Here is a 12,649-nt window from a genome sequence, read left to right as displayed (position 1 = left end):
CAACAAAATACCTACACTTCATTGTTACAGAGCAAAGGGTTGTTGATCAGAAAAGAACAATTATATGTAACGACCTTATTCTACAGACAATACTTGAACATATCAAATAAGTTGCATCAACATGCAAAAACTGGATTATATGGTAGATCAGACACTCCTTCACAGTATCTCAGCAGTGTTCACCAAGAAAACATTCCCAGCATAACCTGCCCAATGAAAACATAAATACAATGATTACAACTGGTGACACCATGACAGATTTGCTAATTTATTTGAAGAAACGCTTATTAAAGATACAGGTTTAGACCTCACGTAGAGACCATGAATATCTAAACTAAACACATCAAAATTAGTGGGGAAAACTCTACAGTACCTGAATACAGATATATTACTAAAACACATTCAAACAGAATCAACACTTTCAGACATATATGTTAGTTTAATCTGGAGCACTCATTGTAGCTACATACTGTACGAGATAGTCAAGGACGCCTCCTAGTGGGTGTTCTAGCAGCAGCAGTGTTGTAAATATTCATTCCGTGGTATAAATAATAAATTTCTATTGCAAATAAAAATAATAATATATACTGTTAATAAATAAATTATACTATTAATTTAAATAATAGCTGAAAATCATTGCTAGGGATGCCCCCTAGTGTACGTTCTAGGCATTCCATAACAGATATACAAACAGTGGGATCAATGGCTTATATAAGTATATAATCACAGACAGATAAACAATAAAAACAAAGACAAATCATAAGTCTGCCTGACAAAGAAGACCAGAAACACAAATACATACATTAGACAATAATTAGACATGATGACAAGGTACACTAAAAGTAACATAACACCAAATTTAATGAAAGAAGTCAGGAAAATGTTCAGAAAATTTAAAACATGAACAATACAGTACACACATACAGCTATAAATTGACATTCTCAAACAAAATCTAGCTGCTAAGTCACAAAGACCAAAATGATACAATGCTATGAAAACGACAAAATAAATTATTCATAAATAATGATGCACTTTTCTGTGATAATTTTGACATCTACATGCCAAATTCACTACACAATCACAGTAACAAAAAAAAAAACTTATATAGACTATTTGTCTCCTCTTTGGTCCAATCTAATCACACACAAGTTGCATCAAACAGATGGAAAACATGCATGAAACTTTAATCATGCCCTGTGTTGAAGTAAACGTACATGACATCCAACATGCAGTACAAAGAATGTACAATTGGAAGACATTTGGTGCAGACAACATTCACAATTTCTGGTACAAAAGATTTACATCTCTCTACTTGGAACTAATCAAATGTTCTGCACTCACTCACACACACACACACACACTCAACAATTCATACCATATTTTTGCAGAATGACCAGCATGCTGGTGTTTCCAGGGAAACCGTGAAATCAGATATTTCCATAAGGTAAAAACCAGCATGCCAGTTTAAGTGAGGTTATAGATCCTCTAGAGCAGCGGTCTGCAATCTTTCTGACCTCGTGGACCAGTAAATTCACAATTTTGAATCCTGCAGACTACTATCATGAATTTTTTAAACAATACAAAATCTGTAGTATAATGATCATGAAAGTTTAATTTTACTATATTAATATGAAACTCGCTTGTTTAATTATAACAAATTAATACAAGCCTAAAGTTCATTGTGCTTGCTTGAAATAAGTTTATGGATTATTAGCGCTTTTCCATGAAGGACAACAATCACACTTACAATATTATTTATTGATAACAGTCGCTTCGTATTTGGTTTTAGATTCGAATAAAATCCCCAATGAGATGCAAAATGCTTAGTTGCTTTTTTCATTCTTTCATAATACTTTGCTTAACCTTCAGTTGATCAATGTCCAAGTTTCTCCATGGATCACCCAAATTTTCTCGCGGACCATCAATGGTCCACGGACCACCAGTTGCTGACCGCTGCTCTAGAGGGTGCATTGAAAAAAATGAACGAGTTTTTATTCTAAAACTATGAAACTATCAGCATACATCAAAAACTATGATTATATGTTTAATTTCTTCATTTTGTCATCTCTATAATGACTCGTGGGATGACAAAAGTACTTTTTTACATTTATTTTATTGTAATTCAATTTAAAAATGCAAAAATAAGCATATTAAATTTCAGAAACTGGCAGTAAATTATGTGGACTTATACACTGATTAACATCAGCTTTGTATGAAATTTAAGAGGAAGGTGTTATTTTTAAGGTCAAGGTAGATGGTCAATGCAGCCCAAAATAATTTCTACTACTACTAATGTCATTAGGCTGTTAATTGTTTTATTGCACTGTAAACAAAAACTCTTTCTGATTTTAAGTTGGTCAAATTATAATGTTATTTTATTGTAATCAGAAGAATGTGTTCTTTAACATTTAATTAACAACTAATTTTGTTACATCTGATTAATTTTATGTTTTAGTTGCAGTTTAACCAGTATGCCGGTAACCTGAGGGTTTCTGGCATGCCGATCTCCCCAGTTTTATGCAGCATGCCAGTCATTCCACGAAAATACATGTCAAAATCCTTACACATTAAAACATTACATACAGTAACTGTTAAATAAACTATTTATTACTTCTGTAACTTTTTTCTGCTCCTTTCATTATTAGTTTGTTCATCAATATCAGTATATATTCTGAGTCAAAGGCTTTTTGAATATCTATAAAGATGACAAATATTTTTTTCTTTAACCATTAAGCCATTAAACCATTTTTCTAAGTTCAACAAATAAGTCTTTCTTACAGGAAACAATTGAAGCATTTTTTTATTATCAATAAAAAAGCTATTGCCAATAATTTTGAGATAATTTTGCATCTGCCCTTTTGTAAATCATGCAAATTATAGTTTTATTTCAGACAGGTGGAAATTTTGCAAAAGAATAACTCAAATTAAAAATATTTAACACATTGATTGCAAAGTCATTTGTAATCAAACTTCCCTCAGTGCCATTTCATTTTGCGTAAATACTTTTCCTTGTGGACAGAACTCTCTTCATTTTTCACTATTTTTATTATTATTATTTTTTATTTCATATTTTCAATGTATAATAATAATTTTATAGTAATAAATAAACATATAAACAAAAATTAAATTTTGTTTATTTGGTAACTTTTTTCAATTGAGTTTGATGTTTTTGTTATGGTAGAATAGATACTGTTGACAATGAAGAGATCTAATTATGAAAAGGATGTTGGTAGCTTGCTATTTAAGTCAGATGATTTAGATTTTGACAATCCTAAATTTTTGCCTGATAGTGAAGATATTTCTGAATGCCTCTTCAATGGAAATTTAGTCATTATTTTTGAATAATGAAATAATCGTCCACGAAACAAACAGATGTGCAGATTGATATATTAGTAAGATTCAAATGAAACCAACAACAAGATTTCTTAAATGGAAACCTGTTTCTGTTGGTGAAAATTTCTTGGTGGAATAACTTTACAACAAATGATTTCACAACAATTTTTGTGTTTTCTTGTACCTTTCCTGTAGTTATGCTGGTATTGTGCAAGTTTTGTATTCGAAAAGTTTCATTTTTTCGAAATATGTTAACATTCCAAAATGCATTTCATTTCAAGTAGACCTGAAGATTATCTCAACTAGATCGAAAATGTTTGTCTTTAAGCATTTGATTATCATTAAACAGTATTGGAAACAAAAAAAAGGCTCTAGTTGAATGTGGTTTTTATTAAAATTCCTTGGACTTTTATTGTTGACAGGTCTTATAAAAGAGGATCAGTTTCATCATACTAGTCAGCAAACTATGTCTATTTTTCTGATATGCAATTAACCAAAAATAGAATAACAATATCTGTATTTGTGTAAATATTTAATAATAAATTTCTTGTTACTATTATCTTTGTTTCACAGTAATTTTTATTTTTTAATATACAAAATTTAATTATTATTCAATGTCACAAAAACATTATTTTAACTTAGACACAGGTCCCACACAATTTTAAAACCACAATAATACATTAAATGTATTGTTGACATGTTATACACTATGATTTAAGGAAACGTCTGTGTATTACACCTATGTTATAAATGGCCCCTTCAGAACTGTTACAGTATGACACATGTAATATATGGCAGTCAACATGTTAACCAATAAGTAAGTTATAATTAAACTAATTTAGTTATTAAAAACTGCAAGCGAATAAACTTAATTTCAAACAAAAAACGTTGGAGCTATATTTCACCCACAGCCATGGATGTCTGCAACACTCGCCCTTTATATTGTTATATTATTATTCAGAAATAGCAAACTGCTTTAAGTTTTGATATTTATTACCAAGTTAATTTGAAATAATAGTAATATATTTTATAAAACTAAAAGTTAAAAAAAAAAATAAAATATATATTTATAAAATTTAAAATTTTCTGAAAATTTAAAAGTACATATTTTTTTCTTTCAGGTTAAAGTAATGCACAAACAGTTGTTGTTATTTCATAATGCGATATCAGCATATTTTTCTGGCAATCAAGCAATGTTGGATGCTACTTTGAAACAATTTAATATTAAATTGAAGAATCCTAATGCATCATCACCATCGTGGTTAGAAAAATAAAGTAGACAAAAATTTTAAATCTTATATATTCCTTCATATTCTCATCTAGTCATTTTAATTTCATTAACCTTTTTACCTTCATTTTTATATTTTAATTTCTGTAATTTAAAAATATATATATATATATATATATAGATTATCATTATATAGATATACATTAAAGAATGGTGAAGGATTGAATTATTTGCATCAGTTATTCTGATTTTCATTCAAGTAATTGATTTAAGTGCTTGATATTGCATAGTAGAAGAAAAATAATGTTTTATGAATTTAAGTTTTAAAAGAAAAAAGTTTGCTTTGTTTTGAAAATATATTCAGATTTTATTTGATTTATTTGGAAAAATTTTAATTCAAAAATACAAGTCAAATACTAAAATCATGATTTAATTTTGCTTCGAAATTTTATTTTTTACCTACAAAATTAATTTGAATTTAAGAATATGTTATAAATATAACTAAGATAATCTATTTTGAAGTTATATAGTTCATATATATAGTGAAAAAATAAATGAAAATTGATAAAAAAAAAAAAAGAAATGCAGACAAATGTTGTTATGATAATTTAGTACTTCAGTAGATAATTTATGACTGTTATTATTTATCATCATTAAACCCAATGTACATTATTATAATACTTTAATGATTCTACAAATTACATTAATCTATCTATTTGTTTATGTGTATTTGAAAAATGTTTAAATTACAATTCCACTTAAAATACAAATTTTTTAAACATTCATTTTAATAGAAAACTTGTAATGAATATAATTTGTTTTATAACTTTTTACATATTGGGTCTGATGGTAACTAATCAGAAATGATTATCATTAGTTAAACAGTCCATTAAAGTGCTGGATAAAAGATTTGTTTACATTTTGTTTCTTTGTATGCAATATTTTTCCATCTATTTGGCTTAAACATTTTTAAAAGTTTAATTTATAAATCTTGTTACATTAATAATAGATTGATAATCTAAAATATTTTTTTAATTTGATATATACTTCAGTAATTAATCCTCGTTAATTTATTTTTTATACGTTTGTCTTTAATGAATATTTATTGCCATTGAAACATTCCATATAAATATGTTACCTATTTATTTAAAAATAATATAAGAGAAACTATAAATTTTCATTAATTTTTTAATCTAAATTATAGTTTAGATTTAAAATAGTTTCGTTGTGTATCCCAACAATAAATTTCATAAATATTAAGATATGTTTCTAAAATTATGTGATAAAAATACTTTAAATTAATTGAAAAGAAGTATTTAAAAATTAGATTTTTCTAAAATAATTGAATATTATAAAATGTAGATAATTTTAATTTAAAAAAAAATAATTAAAATAATTTGTACAAAATTTATAATGAATGATAGAAATTGTTTTTAATGCAATTTAATTCCAAAGATAATGTCTAGCAGGGTTTCCTAAACTGTATTATGATTCTTCTTACAGAATTGTGAATTTTTTTTTCTTTCAAAATTTATTGAAATTATTAAGTTTATTGCTTGCTTTGGAAAGTTAATTGTATTGAATTGCATAAATGATTCTGTTAGCACCAGTGGCGTAGCGTAGTGGGGGTGGCAGGGGCGGCACTTTTAGGGGGCGGCAAAATTTCACAATAAATATAATAATAAATAATCTTGTAAAAATTTGAACCATTTCATTTTATATGTTTGTAGCACCTACAATTTGGACCGATTGAAATGAGCACGGAATTTTTCATTACTTATACCTAAATAAGGGGGCGGCTGACACCCACCCTACGCCACTGGTTAGCACATTCAAGATGAATAAGTTTCAATTATCAGTGTATGTTATAGCCCATTATTGGATATTATCAGCCTCTGAATATTTGCCATTAAAATAAAAGTTATAAGATTGTATGATTTTTTTTAAAAATTTGTTATATGTAAATTAAAATCTTACTGTTGAAGAATAATGGATACATTTCTTTTTCACATTTAAAAAAATAAAATACTAGTTTATTATTAAAGGCTATGCAAATATACATTTTGAAGGTCGTGATATTAGAAAGTTTGAGAAACTCCGATCTGTAGGATTATGCCATTGAACTACAATAGGATTAATTTGATATTTGATAATTTTTGGAAATTCTTGAATATAAGTTATAGATTTGCTTTATATATTATTATGAAATTTATACTTTTCATTTTAATTATTTAATAGGATATTGAAAAAAAATATATAATAATGATGATTAAAATTTTACTAATTTTTAAAACTGCTATAATAACTATTATCAGTATGTTTTGAAAAGTTTCTTACAAAAATAATGTTTAAAACATTGAGTATTTTTATTTGGAAAATTATATAAATTTATTGAATTACTTTTAGTTGATAAACTAAAGTAAAATTTATTTGTGAGCATCCAGAATCAAGTAATATGTATTCCAAATTTGCTCAGTGCTTTTTATATATAAACTTTACTGATAAGTATGAAGAGAGGATCATTTTTAAAAGCATGTTTGTTGAAAATTCATAAAAAGGAATTTATGCTTTATATATTATTATTATTTTATTATTAAATTTATGCAGTTTATCTATGATTTTATATATTACAAACCAGGAAGTGTATGTAACTGCAGAAGTTCCAGAAATAATGTACAGACTTTATATACTTGAAATTTCAATATGCACGTCACAATTTTTTTTTTTAAATTGTTAAACTTATTAGGAAATAGTCTATCATAATTCCATTTAAGAATAACTGAATCAGTATTTTCATTAAATCATTTATTTCACACAAAATGTGATGTATTATTTTAAGCAAAATATTTTTCTTATTGATGAATATATACTGATAACATTAAAATGAGTTTTTTCACGCAGGTAAATAACTATTTTAATATATTTTTCTACTAATTATTGACATTTGTGATGACTTTTCATTAAATCAGATGTGATTTAAACATCCAATACTTGAAAACATTAAAGCTTTTTTAATTGTGCTGTGACTGGAAACTTTAATAACTGTACAGAAAAGAAACCGTTGGTTTTGATCTTGTCCTTTTTTACGAAGAAAAAAAAAATATTACATATTTGAATTTCATATTATGGTTATTTAATGTATAATTAATTCTGAAAATTGTTTACCATAATATGTATTATTAACTAAAACAATATATACATTATATATCTTCTCAAAATAAGATCACCTCAGTATTCGTTATCACTCTCATGATTTATTGTCATTAAAGATAGTAACTTATTCTTACTGATAATTATATTTTTCTTATTTTCAAATTATTATTTTTTAAATATTTGTTTATTAATAAATGTTATATAATACGATTTTATATATTCTTTAACAGAAAACTTGCCCATTTGTTATCATACTCGTACCTTATATCAAGCATTTGATATAAAACATAAATCTAAAAGTGTAGGTTTTTTTTTGTGTTTTGCAGTTATTTCAATGTAAGTTTTAATTTTGTTATGCAGTTATTTTAGATAAAATTGTAGAAAGTTTAACTGATGAAAGTGCTGAGCAAGTTTTGAATTTTATTTCTGAATTCTAAAAAAAATTTTGATAGTTTTGATATTTTCAACCAGAAGTAATAATATGTAAAGTGTTTAATTAGAATTATTAAATGAATATGTTGGAAAAGCTTTTCCAAATTAATTTAAATGTTTTATTTGATATTAGACACTCAACTTACATATGATTGAATATGTCAGAGAATATTTTATGCGCCAGTTTTAGTACATAAAGTACAGGATAGTTAGTTATGTTTGAAAATTTTGTTTTTTGAATAGTTTCTTTATCTGCCTTTACATTCCAAACTATTCAATTATTATTTTTACTTTCAACAAATATAAGTCATTAGAGAGGTTGAGGCTGAAGTTTTAAACGCGAAAACATGTACATTGGACGTTTGGCGCCGCTTTCTTGTAAGCCTAGAAGTTTGACAATGGCATTTGGAATGTTGAGCATGTTTCCACCGACTTTCCAAACACCATTGTCAAACTTCTAGGTTTACAGGAAAGCGGCACCGAACGTCCGACGTACACGTTTTCATATTTAAAACTTCGGCCTCAACCTCACTATTATCTTGTAAGAAACTTCAAAATGGAATAATAGCAGATTTAAATATGTAAATTAAGCTGCAGATATTTTTCTATTTCAGAAAATCAAATTGAATGAAAATTCTTTCATCACAATTTTTTGGATATTTTATCAAAAATTATTTACAGATTTTATCTGGACTGATGGGAAATCCCACTCCAGTTTAATTTTTTATTCATTTGTTTAATTTTAAATTTTTACATAAAATATAGATACAAAAAATTAATCATTTGTTTTATTTAATAGGTTATGAATTGTCTGAAATATATATGATTCATTTTTTTGTGTTGAATCAATCTCCTACAAATTTCTTACTTGTATTTAAAATATTTATTCTCTTCAAATTTTCATAATTCATAAAATATGTGGTCCATTGTTATTTTGTAGTAAAATATTATTGATAATATATATATATTTTTTATTTTGAAACAATTTAATTATTTGTAGTAATTATTATAGATTCAGACTGCTAGTTCAAAAATTTTTTGAATGTTTCTATTGTATCATTTGTAAGCATATAAAAGAACATTATACTGTTTTACATTGTAAGTTTTTTATAGAAAACATGGATACTAGTCAATAGTCTGTGATATAATCTTGTTCTGTTAATATTTTCAGATAAAATTATTAATTTAATATTAGAGACATGATTATTTTATCTAAATATTGTATACGTATTTCTTAAGTTTAAATTATTTGTAATCTGACATAAACAATTTCACTTGTATACAATGCATATTGCTAAGCTTATGTTGACAGGATTTACAATAGGATGTTGCTAAACTATTACACAAATATTGCCTTATCCAGTAATTTTTTTTACCCGAATAAACATTCGTTTGAATTTCTAATTTGTACATTAATTTGATTGTTTAAAGTACGATTTAAGAAAAATTGCCGAATAAGACTGTTTGTGTAAATTTAATTTATTATAAGAGACTTTTTTTAAATTAATGTTATTGCAAATTAAAATTTAGATATACAACACTATTTTAAAAAATTTATATCAAAATATTTTTGTAAACAAACTTCGATTTGGCTTTGGGGAAATGGAAATTGTCATTAAGCTTCGTGTTGAAAAAGTTGACGATATAGAAACGGTATTAGAAAAAATGAAACTTGAGGGTAATGCAGGCCATTTTTTTTTAAATTTAGTTTGTTAAAAAGTATTCTACTTTCCATATGTTTCTGTACAGTTTTTATCTGTTAATTGTCTTAAATTTAATTAATGTAATTGAACTGTGATAAGTATTTAATTCTGTTAATGTATACGTATACATTAGTTTTTGCGAAATTAATTTTGTCGTCTTAATAAATCATTGTCGGACATACAGATCTAGTCATATCTAGCAATTGTATAAAATAGAATATATTTTATGTTAATTATCATAAAACATATATATACAATATAATTGTTATTTAGTTATAAATTATAAAATAATCAACAAATCCTTTTTCTCTTTAATCATATGAATAAGTATTTTAAGGAAAATTCATATATTAATTAATATAATAGTCAAAACATTAGAGAAATAAACTGTTTATCAGAATAAGTGGAAGAAAATAAATTTGTGTTCATTGCAATTTTTTTATATCAATATGATTATATCCTAAAATATATTAAATTGGAAAGTTTAAATTTTATATATTAATTGAATTAAAAATTTTTCCATTATTGTCCAAATTAAAAATGTTGTAATTTAGTTTTATTGTTTAGGAAAGATATAGTAATACGTGAAACGTTCATAATAATGCATTTATAATAAATTATTTTAAGGAGCCAAATAATAAGTTGTTTGTTAATCATGTTGAAAAACTGATGTAAACTGTTGTATTTTCTTTCTTTTCAATAAATTTGTAGGCTATATGCTGTTACTGATTATTTTGTATTGTATTTTGTGTTGTTTCTCCAGTTTTTATTAACTTTCAATAAAATTTGTTTTAAAAATTTAATATCAATATTTATTCTAATTATAAAAATATTTCATAAATTTAAAACAAGCTTTTTCTAGTGAAAAAAATTCCTTAGCTTTATCCCACACTATTACAAGCTCTCAAAAAAAGACAAATGCAGAAACGATAGCCATTACATAAGGAGAATGCTTCCCACTTTAACAACATAATTTTTCTACAAACAACTCCCCGGAAAATCAAACCTTTAAAGGGGGTCTAGTGAGGAGGGTGCAGCATACTACCGACACAAGAATCCTTTTGTAGAAATGTATCCACGCAAATTCGTTTGTAAATTTTTGTTATGTTGATTTTACAACTTTTGCCTGAATAATAATCCTTTTGCTAAAACAAAATTTGAAACATTTGTTCAAGATTTTCATTCAATAAGTGGCAAGCATCTTAAAAACTTTGTTGTTTGTAAATATTGAAAATCTAATGCAGTAAATGAAATATTACAGTATTTTTATTGTTTCTATTTTTGCCTAATAAAAGTTAAAGAAATTGGAAGGCATTTGCTTCCTACTAAAAAACAAAGAATACAAATAAATTTTTGTATTCTATTTTTAAGATACAATGACACCAAACAGCAATTTTTGTGATTACCTTACTTTTCGATTGAAAGTTTCACTCACTGACCTTTAATGAATTGTTAATTACAACAAATAAAGAAATATTTTCTATATTTCAAATAATTCAATTATATTCAAGTCAGTTTCTAAATTTTAATCATAAAACAATTCGATACATTACTTTCTTCTAGATAAGAAAATAGTATTTGTAACAACTTTTCTATTCACGTACTGTACATTCCATTTCGCATTTATTATTTAAACAAAGAATACTTTAATCAATTTTTAAAATAGTAAATGCGATGATTGTGCAGATTAAACTATACAGTTCATGAAACAATCCAGCTGATCTACAACAGTTGTATACTTCATATTATTAATAATACATTAATTGAATTCTAATTCGTCCTTCATATACTTGCTTCCTTCTTTTTCTAATCTTTGAACTATGAAATTAGTTGTATCGATGAATCTATTAACACAATTAGTTAAACAGTTTTCGGTTTTCGAATCTAATCTGGAACTTGGTTTATCCAGGCACAAATCCCAGCACTTTTCTGTTAGTTCGTGAACTAAATATTGGAACTTCCTTTTCTGCGTTTCTCCTTCGATGAAATCCTTCAGTTCTGGATCGACATTAACTGTCGGTCTTTCGAAACTGGATGCACTCATACTCATAAATTTTCGATAACCTTTAGCTTACAATCCACGCTCTTTATCGGTCCAAGAGAAGCATGAGACTTCGCTGTAAGTGCTGCCAACCTTATCGCTATTATGACGTATTAGTGTTTTATAAGTGTTGCCACATGCTGAAAATGCGTATTTTATCATGTAAATTAATACATTTAATTGTGATTGAATTATAAAATTCGTTATAATATTTTAATAATTATTTCTATTGATACCTAAATCTGAAGAAAAATACATAAAGCAAAAATAGTGATAACACATCGAAGTAAAATATAGTACAGTATTCATTTACCACAGAGATCGGAAGGATAACTTTGTGCATTATACCAAATTAATAAATTTCTCAGAATTTTTATTAAATTACTGATTACATATGAATGTTTAAAAAACAAAACTGTAAAATAATTCCGTGATTATAGGGCTGGCTTTTCGCAATATTTAAAACCATTTCCGATTGATCGGATGAACGCACAATTCGATTCCAAACAAAACGAAGGTTCGGGTCGCATCCTAATCTTCCATTTGTCGGTTTGAACCTTGAGTAATTACATCATTGTAATCGTAAAGCGCATTCTTCTTCATCTAAATTAAATATATCTGATTTAAGTAAATTGAAGCGTTAATTTTCATCTTCTACCTAGGCATAAATTATATCATATTTTCTAGTCAATTTAAGAATATTGTTTTAAATTGACAATGTAATACAATTTACTTTTAAACAATTCCTTTCAATATTA

At 25.9% G+C, this 12,649-nt stretch overlaps 1 protein-coding gene across 1 annotated transcript in view; it reads left to right on the top strand.

Moving 5' to 3' along the window:
• The window catches only part of LOC136976260 (arfaptin-2-like), a 46,953-nt gene extending 36,373 nt beyond the window's left edge, over positions 1–10,580 (top strand). Inside the window, exons 6-7 of the mRNA XM_067271483.1 lie at positions 4,456–4,609; positions 8,947–10,580. Coding sequence (XP_067127584.1) covers positions 4,456–4,608 — 153 coding nt within the window. The 3' untranslated portion in view covers position 4,609; positions 8,947–10,580. The remainder of the gene's footprint in view (positions 1–4,455; positions 4,610–8,946) is intronic.
• The last annotated feature ends 2,069 nt before the right edge of the window (positions 10,581–12,649 follow it).

Source organism: Centruroides vittatus, unplaced genomic scaffold, assembly GCF_030686945.1.
Source record: "Centruroides vittatus isolate TY-2023 unplaced genomic scaffold, ASM3068694v2 contig_4, whole genome shotgun sequence".
Taxonomy (NCBI): Eukaryota; Metazoa; Arthropoda; class Arachnida; order Scorpiones; family Buthidae; genus Centruroides; species Centruroides vittatus.
The sequence above is the reverse complement of the archived record's forward strand: the minus strand, read 5'-3'. Positions and strand labels throughout refer to the sequence as shown.